At 41.7% G+C, this 27512-nt stretch overlaps 2 protein-coding genes across 3 annotated transcripts in view; one reads left to right on the top strand and one right to left on the bottom strand.

Moving 5' to 3' along the window:
- Positions 1 to 1886: 1886 nt before the first annotated feature.
- Positions 1887 to 21800, top strand: PDIA6 (protein disulfide isomerase family A member 6). The gene is made up of 13 exons (XM_075201435.1): positions 1887 to 2021; positions 3372 to 3513; positions 4151 to 4208; positions 5052 to 5178; positions 7086 to 7192; positions 14933 to 15066; positions 16029 to 16143; positions 17879 to 18019; positions 18333 to 18417; positions 19023 to 19095; positions 19510 to 19668; positions 20560 to 20656; positions 21237 to 21800. The coding sequence occupies exons 1-13, from the start codon at positions 2003 to 2005 to the stop codon at positions 21303 to 21305; spliced, it is 1326 nt and encodes a 441-aa protein (XP_075057536.1). The 5' UTR covers positions 1887 to 2002; the 3' UTR covers positions 21306 to 21800.
- A 217-nt stretch (positions 21801 to 22017) lies between these two features.
- Positions 22018 to 27512, bottom strand: part of ATP6V1C2 (ATPase H+ transporting V1 subunit C2) — a 36101-nt gene continuing 30606 nt past the window's right edge. For both annotated transcript variants that reach the window (XM_075201436.1, XM_075201437.1), the window contains 3 exons: positions 27225 to 27322; positions 25282 to 25411; positions 22018 to 22466 (listed from right to left, as the gene is read on the bottom strand). In XM_075201436.1, coding sequence (XP_075057537.1) covers positions 22368 to 22466; positions 25282 to 25411; positions 27225 to 27322 — 327 coding nt within the window. In that variant the 3' untranslated portion in view covers positions 22018 to 22367. The remainder of the gene's footprint in view (positions 22467 to 25281; positions 25412 to 27224; positions 27323 to 27512) is intronic.

The following is a 27512-nucleotide window of genomic DNA, read 5'->3' on the forward strand; positions in this document are numbered from 1 at the left end:
CACAGTTGGACGCTAGCTCATATGCACGTTGTAGTTTTTCATATCACATAAAATTTGTTGCTTCAGTTCAACTTGCACCACTATTGTGAACTGTACATAACACATCCAGCCCCTTGTTTTTAGAGATGTGGATCAAAGACATTCAGGTATAAGTACAGTACTGTAAGGGCATGGAGCGGTAAGCTAACCATATTTAGGATTAGAATGAAGCTGGGTACATTCTACAGGTTTTTCATCCAATTATTGTGCCAATCACATGATAAATGACTGTTAGGTCTGATAATGGACAGCACGGTGGCTTAGTGGTTAGCACTTCTGCCTCACCGCACTGGGGTCATGAGTTTGATTCCTGACCATGGCCTTATCTGTGTGGAGTTTGTTCTCCCCGTATTTGCATGGGGGTTTCTCGGTTTCCTCCCACACTCCAAAAACATACTAGTAGGTTAGATGGCTGCTATTAAATTGCCCCTAGTCTCTCTCTCTGTCTGTGTGTGTGCATGTTAGGGAATTTAGACTGTAAACTGCAATGGGACAGGGACTGATGTGAGTGAATTCTCTGTACAGTGCGGTGGAATTAACTGATGATGATATTGCATTAATGTGTACGCTCCCATGATCATGTTTTATTGTTTCAAAGCACATCGTATCATTTTATTTTATAAACAGACTAAAAATCTCTATAAACGATGTTCTGCCCATTCTACAGTGTGTATACACTCACTACCAGCAGTGTACAGTAGGTAGATCTCCATAGCTCTTTTCAGCCGATGGTTATGACAGATGAAGAGCACAGATCTGAAGGTAAATCTTGTCAAACATGTATAGTGTGTACACATGAATCAGCATGCAGATGGGGACTTTCAGTTGTTGGTAAAATCATTAACGATATTGCATCGGGAGAATTTTTCTGTAGTGTGTACCCTGCCTTACGTCTGCAATGTGTGTTCTAGGCAGGGGCGAACGCAGGGGGGGTTTCTGGGTCTCCGCTAAAGAAGTGCCCCTGTACTATACAGCAGCCGCGGCGCTGTCAAAGAAGAGTATACAGCACTGCCGCGGACGCTTCTTCGACAGCGTGCGCGGCTGCTGTATAGTACAGTGCTGCCGAAACGGAGCTGCTGCGCATGCGCAGCTCTCTCCCTTTTTGGGTGGGGGGGGAAACCCCCCCTTAAAAATCCTGCGTGCGCCCCTGCTAGACATATTTTTTTTTCCTCCAACATGAAGTTCTACACTTGCTATCCAAGCATAGTATCGGTTGCGCCCGTAGAGTTGTGATGCACCTAAGCTTATTTAATTTGCATCTGTGCTAATTCTGCAGACCTACATGCAAGCCATTAATCTGAGCCATAAGATGTGATACTGCCATAGGCATTGTAAATCAATAAACCCAATAGGAAAATTATGCTAAAGAATAAAATAAACATTATTTGAAGTGGCTGTACAAAGCATGTGTCTGTTCAGCCACTATATGTAAAACCCTGATCATAACTACTTGTATTTTTTAAAACAATATTCACATTTTTATCTCCCTCTTATGTGTATTTTCATGCCCTGATCGTTTGCAAATAATCAATGCAGCCCACTAAGATAAGAAAGATAAGTCACTAATAAGACGCTTGAGGGCAGCTCAGATAAGTGATAGATCAGGATAACACCACAGGGGAACCACAAGAAACTTCACTCATCTGATAAAGTTCCCTCAGCACTCCCATCCTATTATGACGTCACAGAGTCCTGTTCGGGCAGTGGTTCGGTCGACCACGCCCAGTGGTGTCCGTCACCCAATCAGATTCCCCCAGGTCGCTCTGACTGGGGAAGACTGGGGAAGAGTCACCGGCTGCTGCGCTACCCGGCCGCCCCTGATTGGCTATATTAATGATGGAATTCTGAGGGTAACCAATAGGCTGAGGACACGGCGGAAGGTGAGAGTGTAGGATTGAGCTGGTGAGAGACGAAGAGAAGCAGATACTGCACACAGCGAGCAGCGGAGGGACACACCGGGAGCATGGCGAGGATACTACTGGGTAAGCCCGGGCCTCTGCATCATGCGCATCAGTGTGCAGTGCTGTGCTGTGCTGCATCATTGTATCTGCAGCCTAGATCCATAGTCTGTATTATATATATATATATATATATATATCTCTATCATACATACATACATACCGTTCCAGCCACTACAGGGATATACAAATACATGCAGGGACTCCAATATTGTGATCTATACTGTATGCACAGTACAGGCCATTTGGGCCACCTTCATTTGTATTAGACATTCTGTAGCATAGTCACATTACACAGTGCTGTCAGTCATTCCCATAGTACTCCATTATATTTTATCCAGTGTTCTAGTTTGTGGCTGTTACAGGCAACCTTGGCATTAGTGCAGCATCACACATACTCTTGTCAGGACACTTGTGTGTGCGGGGTTGTTAATTTATCTTATATTTTTGAAATGTTTACTAGATTTCGTTGATATGTGTTGAATGCTTTATTTCATTGCCTCTGTGTATGCTCTTCGGACCAATGTTCCTCATAATGACATCTTGCTTTGCATCCTCTCGGTTCTCCTGAGACCCATAGATTAGTGGAATGATGGTCTATCCTTAGAGGTTAGATTGTTTTATTGTGTCTCTATTGGATGGATACTGATAAGTAGAGTAGAATTGAGGTGACTTTGTTGCAAAACTAAACATTTTCACCTGACTTTATTAAAAAGTGAACTAAAAGCACTAAGCATTATTTTGGTAATTCTGCATGAAGTGATAAGATGCAGTTTACAGCTTTACAGCTCTAAACCTCATAGTGCTTCCCTTTACTTCACTTTCATTAAATAAACTCTTCCCACATTATCACTAGCCTGGATACTTCAGTTAAAGTCACATGCGCCATCTTCTAACTGCCATCACTGATGTGCTGTCACCTGTCGTCCCCCCCCCCCCCCCATTGCTGGGGGTCTGACTAGTAGTCTTCAGCACCTGGGGTTCACTATGCCACACTACACCTGTTAATGTTTACTTCTGGGTACCAGATGTTCTGTTTCCAAGTGATGCATGATCTGTAGTTTGTGCAATGTTGTAGACTTATTCTTGATGGACTCAGTTTTGCCTTTTATATATCTATGTGTATATATGTGTGTTTCTGTTTTGATTTTCGCTTCGATTTATGTTCCTTCTCCATACGATTGTAATGGAGCACAATACTATTTTCTAACCTATAGATAGCAATTTATGGGTGTGTATATATATATATATGCAAGCAAACAAAGTGATTTCAATCTACCATGCAAGTGGTGCGAATGCCTTAATAGCTCAGACTTTAAAGCTATTAAATTGTTACTGTGTTTGTAATTCTATTTTTTGTTTTTTATCTTTTAGGTGCGGTGATTTGCTCACTGTTTCTTGCAGTGAGATGTATGTATTCTGCCAGTGATGATGTCGTAATATTAACCCCCTCAAATTTCAACAGAGAAGTTGTCCAGAGTGACAGTTTATGGCTGGTGGAGTTCTATGCTCCCTGGTGAGTGCAACAAAGGTGTATGTGTTTAGGAACTGACGGGAACGAAGTTCCTGCACGAACTGCATTTGTCCTGGGATTGACATAGTTATGGGAACATTTCTGTCTTCTAGATATCATACACTTATCATATATTTAAGCAGCGTTCTCATTTTCCTCTCATGTATAGGGTAAAATCATATAATCATTATAATGCCCTGTATGTACTCTGTACAGCGCTGTGGAAAATATTGAGGCTTTATAAATGAAGAACATGTTGTTTTACACATAGTGGTTAATTGGGACTAGTAAATTAATAGTTTAAAATGTTGTGACAGTAGAGAACTTTGAAGATCTGGTTGGTGTAAGAATATGGGGCGATGCATCTGATTTTTGGAGGGCAATAGAATGTATCCGTCACAATTGTCCGTTATGTCACTTTCTGCCAAGGCTTAGCTATTAACCTCTTTTTATAGCTCGGATTTCATGTGAAAGCTAATGCTGTAGTGTTCTAGACTGATTTATATTGCTTTCAGATGTAATACAGGTTGTTTGATGACATATCTACCAACTAAGCTATACAATAATAACTCTGTAATCAGGTTTTTAAGAGTAACATTTGTTCTGTATGACTAAATGTGATATCTTTTTCTCTCTAAAGGTGTGGGCACTGTCGGACTCTGACCCCCGAGTGGAAAAAAGCCGCAACTGCTTTGAAGGTAAAATCTAAGCTTATAAAAAGGAGGGTTTCACAGCACTTTAAGTTATTTTTTGTAACAGAAACAACATTTTTCATATGCACTTTTCTTCATAAGGGGGGGGGGGATTCAGTTGGCTGCGTTACTGCTGAAAATAACACGGCTTGCTCTATATTACCGTTACTACAGTTATTTTAACCTGGCTTTCTTCTATCTCCATGAGCAGCGAACCAAAAATCAGTGTTAAGTTACCATACTGACGGTAATAAGAGCGCACTATAACTGTAGTTACGGTAATGCACCATGCTGCGTTACTTTGGGCAGTAATGCGCCCAATTGAATGTATTTCACTCGAAGGAAGGTGTATTTGATATTTACCTTAGTAGTTTTAGTGCACTAATTGAATATGCCCCTAACAGTCACAGTGACAGCCAGCAGTTTTGGTGGTTGTGCGCTGCTTTAGGAGAAAAATAGATATTCTCTCGATATAACGAACACCTAGCAAAACTAAAATGGGGTCTGATCCTAAAAAATGTACAATATTCTGTTCACAAAGTGGTTAAGGTCCTCTGTTCATTCCTAGCCCATCTAACGGACTCATCCGTTATAAATCGGGCCTCCGGTTTATTGAATTGACCTTGTTTATTGAGGACTGTTGGCCTTTTTCAAGCTGTGAACCGGCTTTGCAATCCTCAATGAAACCTTGTAACGTTAATTAAGAAAATCAGTTTTGCTTGGCACACGTGATAAAGCAGATATAATGTTTTGAGCTATGTACGCAAGCGTGTATGGGTGTCATACGTGATGTGGACGATTGATTCCCCAGTATGTGGCTAACACGCACACGTTTTATGTTGGTGACAGGGAATTGTGAAGATTGGAGCTGTTGACGCTGATGCCCACAAGTCTTTGGGCAGTCAGTATGGCGTACAAGGCTATCCCACGATCAATGTATTTGGAGCAAATAAGAACAAGCCGGAACCGTATCAGGGTAAGTGTGCGTTTGGGTTTTTTGTGCTGCAATGTACTTTCATCTTCAAGTATTGGCCGAAATACATAGCTTTACATGTACCCCACTATATTATCTTCATTTTCTACAAAGAAGGAAAAAAAAAAAAATAATGGTTGACCGAAACTTATAAACACAGCTTGGTAATTGAAGGGGCCTCGTTTTGATAAATGTTAAAATATATATATATATATATATATATATATATATATATATATATATATATATATATATATATATATATATATATATATATATATATATATATATATATACACTCCGCTCCTTTATCCTCATGTTTATAGAGATGCGAGGAGAAAAGGAGCGGAGAGCAGAGAGAATAGCATTGAGGTTACTCGTCTCCACGGACTGTTTGACAGACCCCTCGCGGCACCTCGCATTGTGTGGCTCTATAACCAACGCTATAGTGGGACCTGGGACTATACAGATGGACCTTATTAGGACCTGGTCCGTCACACCAGAACCAGAGTGGGAATCCACACAAACCTTATAGCATTATTTTAAATAGCTCAGTGATTGTGAAGGGGTGTTTCATCCTCTGATGTGTAGCACACAGACTGCGGTATGAAAACTCTATACATATATTGGTATGTAATCTATACATATATCCCTATCCCTCGCGGCACCTCGCATTGTGTGGCTCTATAACCATACTGCTAATTAATGAGAACACGGCTACCTTCTGACCTGCAGTACAATAGTTTGTCAAACTGTGTTTTTGTTATGAAAGAGTCCAATTAATGTACATCCATGGTTGTCTATGGTGAATGTGTTTCTATACATAATTACTCCTATGACTCCTGATTCAAGGTTTTGTCCTGATCAATCTGCTGAACTTGCTCTGATATGTCACTCATGACAATCCCTAGAAGGTCCATTTCACCTGTTTTGGAAATTTTGACGTTTCACCCTCCTTGCTCTCCTTTGAATTATGGGGGTGCCTTCTCTGTACTGTTAAGGTTCATGATTCTATTACGTTCCCGCAATGGAGGTTCTGATGAACGAGTAGACTCAGAGGATCCCAAAGTAGGCACCTCCATAATTTATATAAGAGAAGCAAGATGGGTAACTGCTATAATGTCCCCTATGACCTGTCTTTGATTTGAGACCTGATTTGCATTGCTTAGGCTAATTGAAAAAAGGGGTCCAGTAGAATAAAAGCACAAGGTATGGTAACAACTGCAGTGGGCAATGCTTGGGGCGATACACACCACAATCTCTATTTTTCTTGTTTAGTAGGCTCACCATTGTCTCACACTTCTCCTGTAGGAGGCACACTCTCTGTTTCCAGGTCCTAGTTGTAAGCAGAAGGGTTGATGCCTCCCATCACCACCGTCTGTGCATGTTGGTTCAGAATTACCGCTGTCCCAGATATGCCAACCCCCCCCCCCCCTCCCCCTCCAAGAAAGAAAACAAGCTTCTCCACCCGCCCTCACTGTGCCAACTCTCTCCCGGCTTTACTTTGTTTTACAAACAAAGACTTTTTCTGACAGTCACCCCCCCCCCCCTTTCTTTTTCACACTCTACCCACCCTCTATTTTTATTTCCATATACAAAATAGAAACTGTTAAGTTTGATGTTTGCAATTTGTTTATTGTTCACGTGTTTAAAAGAACAAAAAAACTGTAACTGCACATCGACATACCCTACGCTATAGTGGGACCTGGGACTATACAGATGGACCTTATTAGGACATGGTCCGTCACACCAGAACCACAGTGGGAATCCACACAAACCTTATAGCATTATTTTAAATAGCTCAGTGATTGTGAAGGGGTGTTTCATCCTCTGATGTGTAGCACACAGACTGCGGTATGAAAACTCTATACATATATTGGTATGTAATCTATACATATATCCCTATACAGGAGAACGATCCAGTGAGGGCATAGTGAACGCTGCATTAAATGCCCTCCGGTCACTCGTTAAGGACAGACTTAGTGGAAAGGGAGGTGGATATGATTCTGGAAAACAGGTAGGTATCAAAATGCCTAACTGCGATTGTAGCCAAGTCTTATACATACGGTAGTAATGTTTGTCTTTATACTGCGTTTTAGTGGTGTATGGTATGTTGACGGCTAGGTAACCACTGCTAGCCTGCATAGAAAATGGGATTAATACTGGGGAATGTGAGTGCAGGGTGCAAGGACTGTTATTCTAGTCATACATGTCCAGAATGGCATTATTGTTAAATGCACGGCCACTTAAACATGTGCAGTGTTCAGTCCATTGTGTGTTTATGTAGCCTACCTGTACATAGCATATACAATTGTGAATATGTGACTCGGACCTAATACTGATTTAAGATCTGAGTATACCCTGAATTCTGTTGCTCCCACAACATTAAGCAATGAAACCTTTCCCATGTTAGATTCTTTAGTAAATGTTGCTATTTTGAATATTTAATATCCAGACAGACGTTAATTGTGCCCTTATTTTTTATTTAATTTGCTTTTGTTGATTGGTAGGGTGCACTAGGCGTAGCAAAGCTTATTAAACATGACCTGGGATGTTGCCCATCCAGCACAGTCATCCCTCCTCTGGCAGCAGAGCCCATACCCTGCTAGAAGCAATGCTGTTGCAGTGTCAGTCATTATGACACTGCTGGCCTGAGCACAATACTGTGGCATCGGTATGGCTACTGTTGGGATTTTGGTGGTGGAGGTTGCAAGGTCTGTTCTTAAAGATGAACTTCAGTCTAGCAAGAAAGGCCTACTATGTTCTTTAAAGGTGGTAGAAACAAATGGTCATATTCTAAATGTCAGGTGATACATTTGGTTACCTTTTCTACGGTGGGGAAGAGGCTGCCGGCTGCACACTGAAGAACTCATCCCAGCACCCATTGTGCCCAATGGGCTGGGGTTTTCTAATGTGATTTTGGTTTCCTCACTCTCAGCGAGGAAGTAGATGCCTGTACTGTGCGTACAGTTATTGAGAAAGGCGTAAGATTGGTTGGGTAGGGGTTTAGAGATGGCATCTAAGAGGGTATGTGTAACTCTGTAGTGATGCCACATGGAAAGGGGAATTGGCACTGGCTGAAGCAGATTTTCAGTGAGCCATTATAGGCTTCAAACTGCAGTGGCACCACTCTGTAATAGAAGCAGCTGTAGGCACCTACACAGTGACTTACTATGTTCATTGCTAAAGTATAACACCAATTACAAAGTTTATGTAAATAGAAGGGTCTGTCTGTCTTTTTCTGCAAAATAATCTCAACTGCTCACTTAATTTTTCAAAATTAGATTGTTTTTTACTTAATTGCTTTTGTGTTCATACATATGATGCTAATTGGGATTTAGAGTAGCTTAGGTCAGTTGTACATTCTCCACTTCTGGCTGTCTGATGCTGCCACATTATGATCTTATTGGCAGCTGCTGCCAGGGCCGGACTGGGACTAAAAATCAGCCCTGCATTTAAAGCACACAGGCCCAGCTCTGTTCCACATGATGATAAAAATAAATAAATACAGTACTCTTTGCAAACCTCATTGTCATACAGTGTCCCGTGCGCTCCAATGTATTACACGCCACTTGACTCTATATTTGCAGCATAAACCGCACCAGTATCAGGTAATGGTATGTACAAGACTGTCAAGAGAAATTGGGGTCTGGGTACAGTAAACTTTTGGGACCCCCCCCCTCCATAGATCATCATCTATTTATATAGCGCCACTAGTTCTGCAGCGCTCTACAGAGAACTCATTCACATCAGTCGCTGCCCTATTGGAGATTACAATCTAAATCCCCTAACATACACACACACAGACCAAGAGAGACTAAGGGCAATTTAATAGCAGCCAATTAACCTACTAGTATGTTTTTGGAGTGTGGGAGGAAACCGGAGCACTCAGAGGAAACCCATGCAAACACGGGGAGAACATACAAACTCCACACAGATAAGGCCATGGTTGGGAATCGAACTCATGACCCCAGTGCTGTAAGGCAGAAGAGTTAACCACTGAGCCATCGTACTGCCTAGATCATAGATGAGCAGGAACCAAACTGTGTGCCACCGCGCAGCAGCGTTGCCGAAAAAAGCCGTGATCGCACATCCCTCATGTCTGAATGCCCACAATTGATATTAAGCCACTATAGAGCCCCCAAATCACATTATGTCACAGAATAGTGCCCACAAATCACATTATACCACAGAGTAGTGCCCCAAGTTCAAGAAAGGGTGCTTAAAAAATACATTGCAGCAGGAGAAAACACATTAACATACCTGATTATTGGGGTTCTGTCCTGCTACTGGGTGCTGGGCGAGGAGGGAGCCGTAGCTGTCAGCTTAGACAGGTGGTCTGATTTGAGATGTGTGCACCTGCCGGGGACAGACAGAGGAGGTGAGGATCAGGATCGGGGGGGGGGGTAGGTTAGGTCCGACCCCATTAGCTAGGGACTGCAATGACGGAACCCAGGTCACTACAAAGGCCCATCTAGCCAACGGCCCTTCTGGCGATGGCCAGTCCGCCCCTGGTTGCTGCTATCCTATAGAAACAGAAAACAAAGACATTCTATATCAATGCACCCTTCTATATAGTTTCATTTTTGAGGCTTCTAAAAATGTCAGCTTGCAGCATGCTACTATTGCATCACTTCCTGATGTCCCACAGTTGTCGCATTTAAAGTAAAAGATCGTATAGTTCACCTTCCAATGCATCATGGCAAACTTGTTTGTATTGTCCTTCTTCTGCTATAGTTCCTCATTGATAATTAAAGCATTAGCGACACCGTCCCACTCTGCAAGTACTGTGTTCCCTAAAACAAAGATTTACCAAGTGTCTTGATGCCAAGTTCCGGAAGAATTGTTGCAAATATTGTTTAATATTCCTAAAATGTATAGGCTAAAAATGGGGGTATAAGCAGGTACCTATCTATAGAGACATTACCTTTTAGCATTGTTCTCTCCTGTTGTGTCTCACTGGACTTTATAATTGATCGACTAAAGAATGACGGTGAATATTCTAATGTATAGATTATTTAAACTGTATGTGAATGAGTTCTCTGTACAGCGCTGTGGAATTGGTGGCGCTATATACATAAATGATGATGATATTGGGAGCTGCCACATTATCATTTAGCATCCCTGCCCTGAAGACATCAGCATTGAGAATTGTGTAGGCTGGTATTTCAGTTCTTGTCTCTTGCTCCTTTTCTGCGGTGGGGTTATTATGCAGAAGCAACAAGAAAACTGTAAACGGCCATCTCAACAGCGGCAACGGCAGCAGGCGCCCAACCAGCAGAAGAAGCGACGGCCTCCGCAGCGCCAACAACCTGCTGCCCACAAGCCACAATATCAAGAAGAATAGCCGTGCCTTCCTTTTGTTTATAATTGTTTTTAAACAATAATCCCTTCAGCTGTAATTTTCCTCTTCCGTACGTTGATTGGGATCCTCTTTAAATCTAGGACATTCTTGTCCATCCTGTTGTGTGAATAACAAAAGCAGAAGCTGTTTGCCACACTTAGACTTGATGAAGTTGTGATTTGTAGAGGGGAATGGGGGTGTAAGCTCTCCCTCCTGTTTTGTTAATTGAAGAATACATAGTTTTATTATAGGCCATATTTATCTTAATTTCCAAATGTTACTGTATGTTTACTAAACATTTTAAAACATAAATCATACTTTGAAAGCAGCTTGGTACAGTTGTAGCGAGTCCTATTCTTGAATATCTGCTCAGTTGGACCCCACATTTTAAGGGCTACATCATAGGCTGGTCAATGGATTGGGGATTGACATATTGTATAACTAGAAGATGGATTGAATAGAAACATTTGGACAGCAACACCAGCAGAATATTGGTTCTTCGAAATCTCCTATCTGGGACAAGGTTCCCCTATGTAAATGAATTATATAATGCTGGTGGATCCTAGAGCTTGAAAACTTATTTTGGAACAACTACGAGTTTCTATGATACTTTGTGACTTGTCCTGTCATCGGCTGAAAACCAGGAATGGTCGTAGGATACTCACCAGCTTCCCATTGTGAAATAGAATTGTTTGCATTTCCCCTCCCTGCTAATTCTCCTGCCTTCTGGATGGTCAGCTGGAAAAGTATTATTATAAGCACAACCTTAAAGTGAATACACCCATACACTAACTTACTGATTTTAAGAAAGTGTGCCCTAAAAGGGGCAAATGGTATTCTAAAAACAGAGTGCCAGCAATAATCCAGTGGAACAATTAGGCAAGTTGGATGTAGAAACTTTGTTTCATATAGCGTTGTGTTTGTCGGCAATCAACCTGCTCCTTAAAGTATCTAGCTCTGCCTGACTCCCTGATTGGCTATGTTCCCCTCCTCACATACTGCCAATATCCTCACTGTGCTGCTGGAGACCCTGCTCCTACCACTATATAACTCAGTCTGTGGCTTCCTGCTACCTTAATTCCCCTCCTCACATGTCACTGCCCCTATCACATGGAGCCCTGTCCTCACTCATCTTCTGATATACTCTGCGCTGCTGGAGGACCCAGCTCCTTCCACTATATAGTTCCCAGTCTGTGGCTTCCTGCTGCCTCCATTCCCCTCCTCACATCATGTCACATGCAGCCCATCACTCATCTCATATACTCTGTGCTGCTGGAGGACCCTGCTCCTTCCACTATTTACCGCTGCCTGACTCCCTGCTTGACTCCGTACTCCGTCTTCACACACTGCCCCTGTCACATCACTAATGTAATCGCACAAGTCGCTGCCTCCCACAAAATCGTCAAAAGCCTTACCTGCTGCTGTGACTGCTCTGATTGGCTGCAGGTTTTTTTTTTTCTCTGCTCACTTGGGTGAAAATTGATTACAAAAGAGCTGCTCAGATCTTAATCCAACACACTTAAAAAAAAAAAAAAACTTACAAACAATATAATTTGAGCATCTCTACACCTAATAGACAACCCTACCGGGCTGTTCGGAAAGTACTAAGATTATGATGCTCTCCTAGCTATTCACCCGTCTCTTCCTTTCTCACACTGCATTACATTAGAAAATAATTTCCCTCAATAAACTGCAGCATAAAAAGACCACGTTGACCTATACGTGTGATGTTGGATGGTTAGCGTGTACTGGCTTGTGGGTCACTGGTAGGGGTAGAGTGGACTGTCAGATAGTAACAGTCATTAGAATATAACCGGAGGCTATAATGTTCGACTGCCCAGGTCGAGAATTCCTGCTGTGCCAATCCGGAGGGAGTATACAGGAGATATTGGCAAAACCCCATACGCTGTCACACAGAATCGTAGTAAAAACTCACTGATTTGCCCCTATCCAGCCCATCCATTGCTCCAATGCTCTGATGAGTCATTTCTCCACTTCCATCCCAGAGGGCACAGTTCACAACTCTTGATACATTTGATGCTGACATTGGACAAATCTCAAATAATACAGCAAGCAGCTGTCCTCTCTCTTATTTGGATATTGCCCCAGAGTGATGTCTGTTCGGAGAGCTCCATCCCAGCTCTTTAGAGACGATGGCAGCTTTTTAATGGGGAATAAAATCTTGACTACAAAATGATTATTTCACATGCTGAAATTTAAATCCGATACACAATGACCTGACACACTTATTACTTCTGGTGCTATGGAGTTTCTTGGTTTGTGCTGAGTGACGTAATGAAGCTGATCAACTGCTCTATACTGTACGATTTGTCAGGGTCACACAATTCCTACAGCTTTTGTGAGTCTTCCTGCCACAGTTTAATGGATCCTCCGGCAAGATTGTTACATGACTTTCCTACAAGCAGAGCAGTGCATATTCTGCAGCATATGCTGTGTACAACTTCTTTAATAGAGCCGTGACTGATCAGAAGATGAAGCATAAATGCCATTGAATGTTTAGACAGAGACCTGTGACCACCCTTCTATGTATGATCTACTGTCCCCCAGCCAGAGCGCTACTTGCTGGTTGAACTTAAGGTTCTAGAGACACTGACAGTTCTGAGGATATAAAGGGGAAGCCGCTACTACAGAGATTCTTCTCATTGACCACATGAGAGACCAGGCCTGGTGATTCCTTGGGACCTGTTTTGCCTATCCGTGTAACTTGAACTAGTGGAGAATCTCCTGTACTACTAGACTAGCTATAGACATGGTTGCTTTAGATCTGATTGTACTATCTGACCAGACCTAGATGTGATTTCCATGGGAATTGTCCGTATGTCTGTGCTAATAGGATTCCGTGGTACATGCTCCTCACACCCATACACGGTCGTCTAGATATTTGGTAGATATCTCTGAGAATTTCTTGTACTGATGGCCAACACTCAACCATCCCTTCATGTTACCCTCCATGGCATAATTCCCTGTGACCTATCTTCCCAACTATACTAACCAACCAGATGTATTCAAGGTTCTCCTGCTTCAGACGTAGAGCAGATAATGTCCTCTAAATCTATTTATTAATGCCAGCAAATTGTGCTATTTAGCAATGTTCAATGTCTGACAATTTGCTTTGTTTAATAAACCATGAACGTTTATTACATTTCATGCAAAAGCAGGTTAGAGATGTATCAGTTGCTGGTGAATAATTTAATATGAGCGTCAGAAACGTCGCCCCAACAACTGAGCACAATTCTTCATACTTACTTAGGGAACCACTTCCCTTAGATTTAAAAGTATGATTTACATTTTTGGAGAGGAAATTTCTGTTGTGGCCGGTCTAATCCACGTTTTTAAAGATCTTTGTACAGATTGATCAAGATTTATGTTCCCACCCCCCCAAGTCCAATGATGTAAGCATGATTATATCTCCCCCTGAATTGTAGAGGGTATTCTGGACCGCATGTACTAACCCCATCACTCCTTAGATTAACATTAGTGGTGTTTATCCCGATTAATCCGTCTCTGTGTGTATGTAAACTGTAAAACTGCAAGTACGAAATGCATTAATTTGTTCTTGGCTAAAGCTGCAAGTGAGCATGTTAACTTAATTTATAAAAAAAAACAAGAATTAATTAGCAACTTATTGTGTAGTGTTTTAAACTAATCCTAAACACTGTGTAGCAGCAATCCGCAACTTATGAGACTGAATACCAACTCCTATGCAGTTATGGTCAGTAAATAACTTGCCGTGCTACAGTCTTTGGCGTCGGTCACAGCAGATGCAGGACGCTCTAACAATCCATTCTTCTGGTATATGATTGAGGGTGTGTGACCACTAAGCCTCTATAAAAGTCTGCTTAAAACAGAAAGTAGGAGAAAAGTCCAATGAAAGAATTTCCCGATGTTTATAGAATATGTTGCCCTTTGTTTCTGTAGTGCAGATATATTCTCCAGTGCTATAAATAAATTAAACTCACAATAATGTTACAGGAACATGTAATGCAATAGACCAAGAGCAGATCCTACCTGGATTTTGTATTAAATGGTCCAACTTTGGCTAAAAGCCAGAGGACACACAAAGGATCACTTTATGGCATTACAATCTTCTGCTAACTTTAGGTGCCCTTTATTAAAAGAAAACCCACTATGCCCCAATTCATACAATGATTACCAGGCAAAGTCCTTTCTAAACCCCCCTGGGCACTCGTACTTCATCCTGTTTGGCTAAATATAGAGGCTGTCTGCAGACTATACATGCTAGAGACCTCCCTAGCCTATACCAATGTTATAGTAATGCAAACATCGTATTTCTCTTCCATTTAGCCTTGAAAGTGTAAATAAACTATTGTGTGTTATAGGAAAGCATTTTTACTTCTAGTAACTTTTTTTCTTTCTCCTCTTCTTGAGAAGCAGAGAAGCAGTTCCGGTGGAAGTAAAAAGGAAGTTATTGAACTAACTGATGACAATTTTGACAGACAAGTGTTAGAGGGTGATGATGTTTGGCTTGTAGAGTTCTACGCTCCGTGGTGCGGGCACTGTAAGAAGTAAGTGTACGGAAGTGACTTTTCCTCCACCCACCTGACATTGAGTAATTGATCATTAGCAATGAAATAGGCTATGTCCCAGGGCAAAGCATGGTCAAAACTGCAAGGGAATTATTTGTGATCTTGATATCTGCCTATCATGTGAAGACTAAAACAGAGTTGGCATTTTATTACTTAGATTGTAAGCTCACAAGCTTTATCATCATCATCAGCTATTTATATAGCGCTATTAATTCCGCAGCGCTGTACAGAGAACTCACATCAGTCCCTGCCCCAAGGGTGCTTACAATCTACATTCCCTAACATACACACAGACAGAGACTAGGGTCAATTTGATAGCAGCCAATTAACTTACTAGTATGTTTTTGGAGTGTGGGGGGAAACCCATGCAAACACGAGGAGAACATACAAACTCCTCACAGATAAGGCCATGGTCGGGAATTGACCTCATGACCCCAGTGCTGTGAGGCAGAAGTGCTGACCACTAAGCCACCATGCTGCCCACTAGGCTCTCCTTCCTTTTGTAGCCTACCTAGCCCCTCTTCTCTCATTTGCTTCTTACATCTCCCTTGCCACCTTTTGGCTGCACTTGCCACCCCTGCCCTTTGTAATATGACTTTATTTTTGTTACCCATCTTGTATTTGTTACCTGTGCTTTTCAGTTCTACTTGTGCTATGTAAATTTTTGTGAACTATTTTATCGTTTGTTTTACCACCATGTACAGAAGTTTGTGTTCCCTACAAATAACCGCTAATAAGAAATACTTTTATTCTGTGGGTAAAACACATTGAACTAGCAGAGTATTGGGATTTCAAAAGTTGTACATCATCTGATGGCAGTGTGGTATCTATAAGAAAAAAAAAAAACATGTACTGTAACTGTTGTGTGTGTTTAATAACTGAATGATGATGCACTTTACAATCTGTTAACCTATTGTTCTTTTAACTAACTTCCATCTTAGTCTGGAGCCTGAATGGGCAGCTGCTGCCGCTGAAGTTAGTGAACAAACCAAAGGAAGAGTTAAATTGGGTGCAGTTGATGCCACTGTCCACCAGGGGCTGTCCAGCCGCTATGGGGTGAGTATTGCCTACAATTACCAGCCATTGTTCAAGGATTAGTCCAGTTTTCACACACTCATTAGTAAAGCCATACTAATGATGGGTTCACATGCTGGCCCCACACAAGGAAATAGGGCCGATATCACAGAATATGTGGCCCTAAAGTAAGCCAGATAATTAGAGCAACATTGATCATTTCATTGTCATGCTAATAAAGCAATAATTACATTTCTATAGAAGGAAGTTTAGAAAGTAATATAAACAGTTTATTTAACAAAACAAACGCTGGCACTGTGATAAAATTATTTATCAAGCTTCACATTTACAGTTATGGTTTCCATGCAAAAAGCAAACCTTTTTTAACAGACAACGAAAAAAATAGGTTGTATCACACTTCTAATGCCATATTACAATTGGCTGACATAGAATATGGGCATTCCTTTGTCTTTTTGAGTTCTCAAGTCCGTCCTGGGGTTTAAGGATACTTGGAATGTCTTTGTCCACTGATATTGATTAGAAACATCTGTTCTTCAAATTAACCCTTCTACTGCTGCTCACATCTCTCTCTTCCCAGCTGACACAAACAGACCAACAAATACCACGTCCAATAAAACAAAACAGCGTCTATATATGTTTCTTACTAATATATTGCTTCACCTAAAAATGCCTTTGACCATACATATTGGTGAACGGACAGCCACTGTGGCGCCATAATATCATGTTAAAATGACCCTAAATACTTATCACCTGATGTAACTAAAGAGAATACTGTTACATCTGGAGCGACGGTGAAGTGCGTATTGTAATGTGAGCATGCTCACATGTCCTGTCCCCCAATCATTCTGCAGTAACTTTATGACCAGCGCTGAGTTCCCCTCCATCATGTCTTATTGTTGTGTTGTGCTTCATTTGTTTTATTCCACTTATTTCATCTGCAGACATAGGCTTGGCTGTGAGCCAGCCTGCAAGAAACGGGCACCAATGCTTTATGCTCCGTCCACCTCACTGATAATGGCAAATGGGTGGGCTTCCGTTCTTTTATATTATGTGCACGTCCAAGGTTTCCATTGTCACCTCTCTTATCCATTGATTTCCCCTTTATTCAAGGAATAAGGACAAACCTTACCTGGGCTTTTTCACTGGTCCAGTGACGTCTGTACTCCAATCATTTGGAATATATTGAGGCTGAGAGTGTTCTGGAATGTATTACGGGTTTCCCAGTTAGATGTTGTGATACCTGTTTGATATTGGGATGAGTTCCATCTCTGGTGCACCAGTGTCATTAACTGTTTATTCAGGTGTCTTGGACACATCCGTAGCTGATGATTTACTGAGTGGTGAATATCTTATGTGTGTCCTCCACTGTGGGTGAAAAGGCCTCGTCTCCCTGCACTGTACCTGTCCCAAGGGCTCTCAAACAGAGCAGATCTGAGCTGTGTGCCCGGATCGATATCCAATTAGCCACAGAAGTTACAAAAAATGGAAACCATTGGCAGGTCACCACTTAATGTGGGGCATATTTAGTGCCAGATTGCAGACATCGTTGGCCGCACTTTACAACATGGAAGTGGTAAAAAAAAAAAAAAAGTAAAAAAAAGTGCGTTCCTGTCTTCTCACTCTTGCATTTGAGAACATGGGTACCACTGTCCTCCCGACATCAAAGGGTTCACAATGTAAAACAAACTTCAGTCTCCTCCACACAGCACGATTTCATTAGCATAACTAACAATGGTTTTGTTTTCTTTCATTCTAGATCAGAGGATTCCCCTCAATAAAAATTTTCCGTAAGGGAGAGGAGCCCATTGATTATGAAGGTGGGCGGACAAAGGCTGATATCGTTGCTCGTGCTCTGGACTTGTTCTCTGACAACGCGCCGGCCCCTGAGCTCCTGGAGGTCTGTATTTGTCTCTTTTCGGTGGTGTTTCATCATTTTGGGGGTTTAAACCAAGATTCCCTAATGGAATCTTTAAAATTGGTATTTAGAACTATACTTTTCTGGTTGAATGGTTAGGGCTTTTTTTTTGTAATTAAAATAATTTTTTTTAGTAAATATAACTAGTCTTGTAAAAAATTATCTATTTTATAGTTTTCAAGGGGATAAAGTGTCACTTCGTACAAAATAATTGGCTATTTGTTATGATAATGACTACATTTGGCCACGTTCCTTTGTTCCCCAATAATTACTATATGCTGGGTCTTTTGTACAGATCCTGAATGAGGACATTGTGAAGAAGACATGTGATGAACACCAGCTGTGTATAGTTGCCATACTGCCCCATATCCTCGACACAGGTGACAATCAACAATCTATTCTCCATTCTATATCTGACTATTAATGAATTCCAACCGCTTCTTTAGGGCCAGTGATAGCGCTTCATTTGCAATAAAGCTGCTCGTAGTTTAGATTTGGTATGACAGCCCTTTAACCTTTACCCACTGGTGCCGTCTGTTGGGGAAATTAAAGTACAGTTATATACACACACTGGGCCTGATTCATTATGGATCTTAACTTAAGAAACCTCTTATTTAAGTCTCCAGGACAAAACCATGTTACAATGCAAGGGGTGCAAATTAGTATTCTGTTTTGCACATAAGTTAAATACTGACTGTTTTTTCATGTAGCACAGGAGACTTAAATAAGAAGTTTCTTAAGTTAAGATCCTTAATGAATCGGGCCCAGGGTGAAGCGGTCCTTTTTGTGAGCTGAAACCAATATATTGCTTCGACCCACAGATCGGCGGCTCCAGTGTTTGACTAGTCTGTGTGCCCAAACCCAGCGTTATACAGGGACACAATATTCATCTCTAACGCAGTTAAGCTTTATAGGCTTTACCTCTGTCTTGTGACTTGCACCCCCCTCCCCCCAATGCCCCAACTGTGCTGTGTTTATATAACAGGAGCTGCTGGAAGGAATTCCTATTTGGAAGTGATGCTGAAACTGGCTGACCGATACAAGAAGAAGATGTGGGGGTGAGTGTGGTAGCGACAAGACTTCGGAGCCTTGTAGAGTTACATTTCCTTTACTATATTAAAACAAAACCATTACCCGTTGCTTGTACAAAAGGTATAAGAAAAACAAAATTACTACTAAAACTTCCAAATGCTTATTATTATGTAAAAAGCTACTGCGGACATTCCCAAATATACATAACCTTCCAGGTGCCTATGAGAACGTAAGATGCTTCAAATAAATGTGGATTTCGGAGCAAATTTTCCTATGCACAATCGACTGTTAATATTCTGGAAGTATGTTTTACGAACCTTAAATTTAGTTACATACAATTATTTTCAATCCTGTCCTGATCGATTTTAGTTTTGATCTTTCTGGAAACTGTTGGCGACTGGCAGATCTGGAGTCCTATGATCCTGTATATTGTGTTCCAGGTGGCTGTGGGCAGAGGGCGGTACACAACTGGATCTGGAAAGCTCTCTGGGTATTGGCGGTTTTGGTTACCCGGCCATGGCGGCTGTCAATGCGCGGAAGATGAAGTTTGCGCTCCTGAAAGGCTCATTTAGCGAGCAGGGAATCAATGAGTTCTTACGGTAAATATGATTTATTCATTTACATAAGCTTTGTATTCAGTATTGGTTTCGTTTGCTTTGTTTTGTGGTGTATTCTGCCATCCTAAGATATACATGTTTAGGTTATAAGGCTGTTAGACGTTGCAAAGCATAATTGCATTTTCCTGTAACTGTGAAATACTGTGTATGATGTACACATGACATGCCTGAAAACTAGTGGAAACTCTCAATCTAATCCTTTCTGACGTAACATATTATATTAGAAATAAAGTATGTGTGCATAGCACAGCATCTGCTGGATGGGGCTATATATTTTATTCCTGTTTATAATAGAACCTACACAATACTGAAACATTGACAGGTGTGGTTTACTGGTGTTCATAGACCGTGAAGCTGAAGAATAAAATGTTTGAGTTTTTTTGTTTTTTTTAGTTTTTCTATTTAATAATTTCCTCTTGGAGTGCGTTCTTGTGTTACAATCTGCATCCTGTTGCGCGACTTAATGTGAAACACAGGAACTGAACGCCGATCCTTCTACTTTTTATATTTGTTCTTTAGTTCTGTACTAGAGAGTAAACGGAGGTCTGCTTCCACTCACTTGTGAGAAAGGGGGAGAACAGCTTGTGGGTGAACAATGGAAGGGAATGTTCAACAGATACATTAAAAAGAACACACACGCACAGTGAAATTGAGGGGTTCCAAATGGCCAAGGAACTAGTTTACATGGCAACCACTATTCGTGAATGTGTGGAAAGCTTTGCGTAAAGATTATATTAAATAGATTTCCGAGAAGGTTTATAAAAATTGGATTAGAGTGCATTGAAGTTGCACAAGAGAATGGATAGGTATGTTGCCTGGCAGGCCTTTGACCCAACCTCTCTTCTAATTTCCTTCAACAATTCTTCATTCCAGAGAGCTGTCATTTGGTCGTGGTTCTACTTCACCTGTTGGTGGTGGCGCAATTCCCAAAATTAACAAAGTTGAGCCCTGGGATGGCAAGGATGGAGAGGTAAGAGGGTTTCTCCATTCATATTAAACAATTACACTCCTTACCCATCATCATCAGTTATTTATATAGCGCCACTAATTCCGCAGCGCTGTACAGAGAACTCATTCACATCAGTCCCTGCCCCCATTAGAGCTTACAGTCTAAATTTCCTAACATACACACACAAACAGAGAGAGAGAGAGAGAGACTAGGGTCAATTTTGATAGCAGCCAATTAACCTAGCAGGATGTTTTTTGGAGTGTGGGTGGAAACCGGAGCAAACACAGGGAGAACATACAAACTCCACACAGATAAGGCCATGGTCGGGAATCGAACTCATGACCCCAGTGCTGTGAGGCAGAAGTGCTAATCACTAAGCCGCTGTGCTGCCCATGTCTATTTTAACAACCAATAATAAATGACTGGAACTTTGTGTAGGACAATGTTTGAGCAAGAGGACTGCATATCGGGGCACACTAATCACCCACAAAATAAGACCAGACCCACTAGAACATAAGATTGAGGTTTACTGTCTAGTGACGGCTGGTCACGCTTGCCATTTCAATGACCTAACCGCACTGAATCTTCGTTTCTTCTGCAGCTCCCAGTTGAGGACGACATTGACCTCAGTGATGTAGAACTTGATGACTTTGACAAGGACGAACTGTGAAGAGACACACACACACATACCTCCCTGCTGTATTGTTACATCCCTCTTCTTGGAGGAACTTTTTAAAGCTGGTGGACATCCACCCATCAAGTATAATGGGTGGCTCAAGTGATGACTTCATTTTAATCTAAGAAATAAATCTGCACTTGAAGAGAAGGATTTCAACGATACCAATGAACAGTTCCTCTCGGGAGAACACTGAAGAATTCTATGAATTGTTGTAACAGTGAGTTTCATTTTGCAGGCATCTGATGGGGGTTTTTTGTTTATAATTTTTTTTATTTTTTTGTTGGATTTTTGTTTTTATGGGTTGGAAGGGCTTATTTTTGGGGATTGTGCATCTCGAAGGAGTTATCGTTATTGCCCTCTTCGGCTTTATGGCCATTCAAAAACTTGTCTCCTTGGCTGACACTGCTATTGTTTATTATGTTTAATGTATTTTCATCAGCAAATTGATCGGCTTGACTCAGTTTCCGAATAAAATATTTTTTGACATGTGGTGTTCCCTTCCTTTTTGTTTATTGCACAATGTATGCATTATTCTGCCCACAGGTCTGATTATTCGTAGCTCCTTTTATTTAAAACAATTTGCATATTTTAGGAATATTGGTTCAAACCCATCACCACCATAATGAAATAAAGAGTGCTTGGACTGCAAACATTCATAAGGAAGTGATAATTTGCAGTAGGAAAACACAGCCTACGCTACATCTGCATATATATATAATCTTTTATTTTCATTGTAGGTAAAAATTGTCCATCAGGCACAAGGAAATGTTCCCATGATATAATTTACAAATAATAAATACTGTGATATCATCTTTGTCCAACTGTGTTTGCACAGTGGTTTTTAGTTTTAGCACATATCTTGCTGGCTTGTTCCATGCAGTTTTCCTTTACATAGATATAGATTACCGGTCCGGGCGTGATGACATCCACCGTCTGACAGCCTAGGCAGCGATATCTGAACCTTGTGAAAGGAATGATGGTCGCTATAGAATTCACTATTCTATGTTACGTCTTTTGCAGTGTAACGGAATATACATTTTACAGGATCTAGCCTTAAGACTCAAAGTCTAAACTGGACAGGTCAACCATGAAGCAGACGTAGGGGTAGTAATCTTGGTTGTTCAGCTGTAAGCCGGGAATATCCATACCGATCTATGAAAACAAGGGAACCGCGGTCAGTTTAACAAATGTGCTTTTATCCCCACTTAAAGTGCAGCTGTTACCACGGCTTAAGCATTTCATGATTCGGGTTTTCTGACTGCAGATAACTTCTTATTGGCGCCAAAAAGCACTATATGCAAATGACTGAAAATATACATTCAGCTTTTGGGAAAGAAAAACAAGATATGATGCAAAAGTAATTTTTTTTCCTTCTATTTTTAACAACTGGCTACAATAATATAGATTTGCTTGTAGAGGGATTAACAGGTCTGTCTTTTAATGCACTGACTAAGGTGGTCAATGATTTAATCACAGCTAAATCTGAAGGCAATTACTTCTAATTCTCCTGGATCTCTCTGCTGCATTGGACACTGTTGACCACTCGCTTCTCATACAAACGTTACATGCCCGAAGTCTCCAGAACTATCCAAGTTCTCGTTCTACTTATCAAGTCGCTCTTTGTGTTCGTTTGTCTGGATTCACCTGCTCTCTACTTCTGCTATCAGTTGGAGGACCACAAGACTCATTCCTAGGTCCTATACTGTTCTCTATGCCACTTCTTCAACATCTTCTCTGTGAATGATGCGCTAATTTATCCTCTCTGGGTCTCTCAGTATCTGTGTTGTCCCTCGTTACTGACTCTATCTGCCATTTACGAGCCTTGTGAAAGTCACCTAGGTGATGAAACGTGTCTGCCAATCAGATCCACTTCCAGGACATAACTTACGGTCTACACGCGTGCGTTCCAGGCTGGAACGCACGCCGACTACACTACTCCAGTCCGCATCTCGCTCCCACCAATACCCGGACCTCTGTATTCGACACACGGCCATCAGATTATCCCCATTCAGGAGACCACTCAGATCTTGGTGCATCTTAGCACACTCCAATTCGTGCTTCACAGACGTGACCCACCGTTGGAATAACCAACTGCAAGTATAGACTATGGTCCAAACTATCTGCAAAGACTATACCACCTTTTTCATCTGTTGCCGTTTAGACTTTACAAGTATTTCTGGATATTTACTCTCACTTGATTTGGACATTATTCTTTCCTCAGCACCTGCTGTTAGATTGATTGTATTTTATGTGTATTTGCATTTGTATGGATTCAATTTGGCTGTTTACCCACTCATGTACTCATATACTTATAGTCACCAACATACATATTAGTTTAAGCGCTGAATTATCATCTCTATATTTAATTTTGGACGTCCGCTCGTCACATAAAACTCAGCCACCAGAAGTTACCTACCTGACATCTCTATTACGTTTGATAACACAACAATAAAATCTACCCATCAAGCTTGCTGGCTAGGTGTCCTCTTTGCCTCAGAAATGTCCTTTGTTCCCAACATCCAATCTGTATCCAAATCTTGTTACATACATCTAAGACACATCTACAAAATACGCACGTAACTGACACAACACACTGCAAAAAGTATTTCCTGCAGTCATTTCCCACATTGACTATTTCCTTATTACTGGTTTTCCCCCTAACTAAACGTCACCCCTACAATCTCTTGAATGCAGCAGCTATACTAAAACGCTCTTCTACTGCTGTGCTCAGTCAGTTCCTACATTGGTTGCTTGTATTTTACTGCATGAAATTATTTTACGAACACAAGGCCATAAACAAAACTGCACCAACATAAATCTTTTCACTTGTTTGTAAAGATCTGTGAACTTGACCCCTTGTCTATGTAAGATCTGTCGTCCACACTCATTACCTGCTCCTGGTTATAGGACTTTCTTTGGACTGCACCCACTTTGTGGAATGCCCTCCCTAGCACAAGACTTTCCTCTAACCTCCAAACCTGCAATTGTTCCTTGAAAACTCGCTTCTTCCAGCAAGCTTATAAAATTCCCAAACCACCCACTTAACCTCGCTAGGCTATTCTACCAGATTATCACTCTCTGCAAAGTTTCACTCAGAAATTCATGTATTCTCTATGTTAACACAAACCTCTGTGTGGCTGGATCATATAACCCTGCAAAGCGCTTTTACCCCTGAAATCTGACTGGACCAATATGCAAAATGTGGTATTTAACTTAATGTATCAAACTGCTATATATTGTAAGCAGGGTCCTCTTCCCTCTTTGTTAACATTCAGTCTCATTTTATTACTGTATTTGTTCTCAATTGTAAAGTTCTAAGGAATATGCAGGTGCTATATACATACATTTTAATAATGTATGAGTTTAAAGCTGCACTACCACCTAGTAAATGGTGGCGGTGTTGGGCCCCCTCCAAGTGGAACCCTGGAGCTCCTCCTCTACTCACACCCCCAGCTTGTGATTGGTCCTTCTGCTCCCACCCTCTGCATCAGTAGTGCCCCCAGTGGTTTGTGATTCACGATGTCCATTGTATTTATATTTCTTTTTTTATACACTTAGAGTATGTATGGTAAAGCCTTGCCTTATATACAACATCCTAAACTGATGACACAGGGAGTACCTTTCAATCTCTGCAGTGGACTGCATATCAGTTCCTCTGTCGTTCTCCCATATGCTCTAAAGTGTGTTTTCCTGGGATTTCCTACACTGGTTCCGGACACTTGTACCAGTTTCACAACCTATACAGCTGGGTATAGTTCTTGCTCTTAATCATTATAACCCAGTCTGTTATTGTTCCTTCTGTGTGTCAATATTCCATGACTGTACAGTCGAAACTCTGTTTAATGAACTTTGAACACAGATACAATGGAAAAATTACATTTTTTGCACCAGTGCAATGCATTTTGCAGGTTGCATTTATTCACCATCTCATTAGCAGCCTCTTGCTGATCTCCAGCACTATACTTACATCCTTCATATTGACAGCTGCGGCCTCATCCAGGTGTCTGAAAATGGCATTTAATACGTCCCGTAGTCGTTTCATAGATTTCTTGTTGGGCTGCAAAATCACTGCCTGGAAGTTCACTGGTAAGCCGTACCTGGGAAGACAGGAGTTTCACTGTAAGTTATAACTCACCTGTCTCTAAAGAAAGCTGCCTAGAATAATCATTTTGCAGTTCAGATTCAATTTAAAGATCAAGTGCAGCTAACGGCTCCTGTGGAATGATCCATGTATCTAGGTGTTTTGCTGCTGTCCGTTCTGCTCTGTATTCCAATGCAAATTAGGGGTAGGGTTGTCAGAAGTGGGAGGGGCTTATTAATTTGGTGCATGGAGAATGATGGATTAATCGAGTGGGTGCATTAGGCATTTTTGGCCACTTGACAAACCAGCTAAAAACCCTGTGTAGTAGTTTATGGGCCCGATTTACCATTAAAGGGCCAGTAACCTTAAAATACAAGTTGCCTTATATAAAAGAGCTATTAATAACCTACACACTTATATATTATGTATCTATACCTTGACAGAATTTAAGTTATAATATCTCCCCTCACAACTGTTACGAGCCGCGGCGGTGCCCAGCTGCCGCGACTCTCTTACCTGCGTCCCGGCCGTCGCTATGGCGACCGGGACGTCACTTCCGCCCATGTCCTGGCTGTTGCCGGGACAACGCATAAACGCTTCAGCGTTGCGTCCCGGCGGTGAGAAGCCGGGCGCATGCGCTCAACTATAGGACAAACACCTATTGCCTAAGTAATCTAGGGGCAAGGCTGAGGATAATCAGAGCCAGGCTCTGATTGGCTGGGCTTACTACTTAAGGCAATGAGGTCTGCTACCTCATTGCCGGTTATAGCTTCTGTTCCAGTCTGCTGACCAGCTCTGTGCCTTGTTCCTGTCTCTTGGAAAACTCTATTGACCACCCATGTATGACCCCTTGCCTGGATTTGGACCCTGCCTGTGTTTCTCGTGACCTTGATCTCTTGCTTGTATACCGACCATCCTGTCTGCTCGTGACCCCTGACCCCGGCTTGTTTATCGGATCTGCTTTCTGCTGCCGGCCCTTGACCTCTGCTCGGACTCCACTCCGCTTACCTGGGTTCCCCCCTAGTCGGTACGCACTTCACGACCCTCTGCTAGTCTGCAGCCAAGTCTGTCCCCACCACTAGGGGCTCCAGTGAACACCTGACTGGCAGAGCAGACTCCGGGTTGTGTTGTACCGGCTAGAGGGGTTCCTAACAACAACCAGAACTTTAACTCAAATATCCTCCGTTCTAAGCAGCTCTTTGAACTTTTACGTATATTTTTGTTATTAACTTCTGTTACATAAATTTTAGTTTACCTTTTGCAGTAGTGTCTCGTGTTTACATGGCTTGATGTTTGCTATAGACAGCTCTCATTCAAAAAAAAACATAATTTAATAACTAAAGCTCTGATTATTGACTATGCAACCTAGGCATACATGGAAAAAGACACTGTGTGACCCAAGACTAAGGGTTTAGGTGCATCTAAGATCCTATGAATCTCCGCATCTGTCATTTTCCCTTGACGTTCTGTGATGTTGAAGTGCAAGCCATGCGGACCATAGCAGCTGATAAACTCTGATGGACAACTGATCAGGTGGATGTCACAGTGTTAGAATGATGTACTTTACCAGTCTGGAGAATGCTGCGTTCTGAAGCTCTTCAGCAGCTTAAGTGCTGTTAGTGCTCTCCCTGGGAAAGTCAGAAAGCCGTCCTTTTCCTGCCTGCAAGGCGCTATAATATGTCTCTATAACGCCTAAATCAGTCTTTTAGTATGTCCACCACAAACTGCAGTGGATGATTTCTGGGTGAACATTGCAGCATTTCAGGAACGAGCAGCGAGGTCATGAAACTAGCCATACATTTATCTAGCTATACTGTATTTGTTCTCACCTTAGCACAGACTCCACAAACACACGCAAGGCTTTTACGTGAATCCAAGCAATGAACGCTTCACTGAAGTTTACTTTCAACCAGCGCAGGAGAGGCCCCTGTAAGACAAGACGTTATACTCTCTCAACAATATACTAGAGGACATATGATAAAGAGAGCAAACGCTACTGCAGGCTTTGGCACCCCGTGGCTTTCACGTTGTTGTAGGACTACAACTCCCAGCTGTGCTGCTGTGATATACAGGAAGAGGGCCTATGTGATATCTCACACTCTCTGTGTGTAGTTTGG

The sequence above is a fragment of the Mixophyes fleayi genome, chromosome 3 (assembly GCF_038048845.1).
Source record: "Mixophyes fleayi isolate aMixFle1 chromosome 3, aMixFle1.hap1, whole genome shotgun sequence".
NCBI classification, from domain to species: domain Eukaryota; kingdom Metazoa; phylum Chordata; class Amphibia; order Anura; family Limnodynastidae; genus Mixophyes; species Mixophyes fleayi.

Coding starts and splice junctions, on each gene's coding strand:
- PDIA6 (XM_075201435.1), top strand. Junction 4,209..5,051: donor AAGCCGCAACTGCTTTGAAG/GTAAAATCTAAG, acceptor TGTTGGTGACAG/GGAATTGTGAAGATTGGAGC. Junction 15,067..16,028: donor TGGTGCGGGCACTGTAAGAA/GTAAGTGTACGG, acceptor CTTCCATCTTAG/TCTGGAGCCTGAATGGGCAG.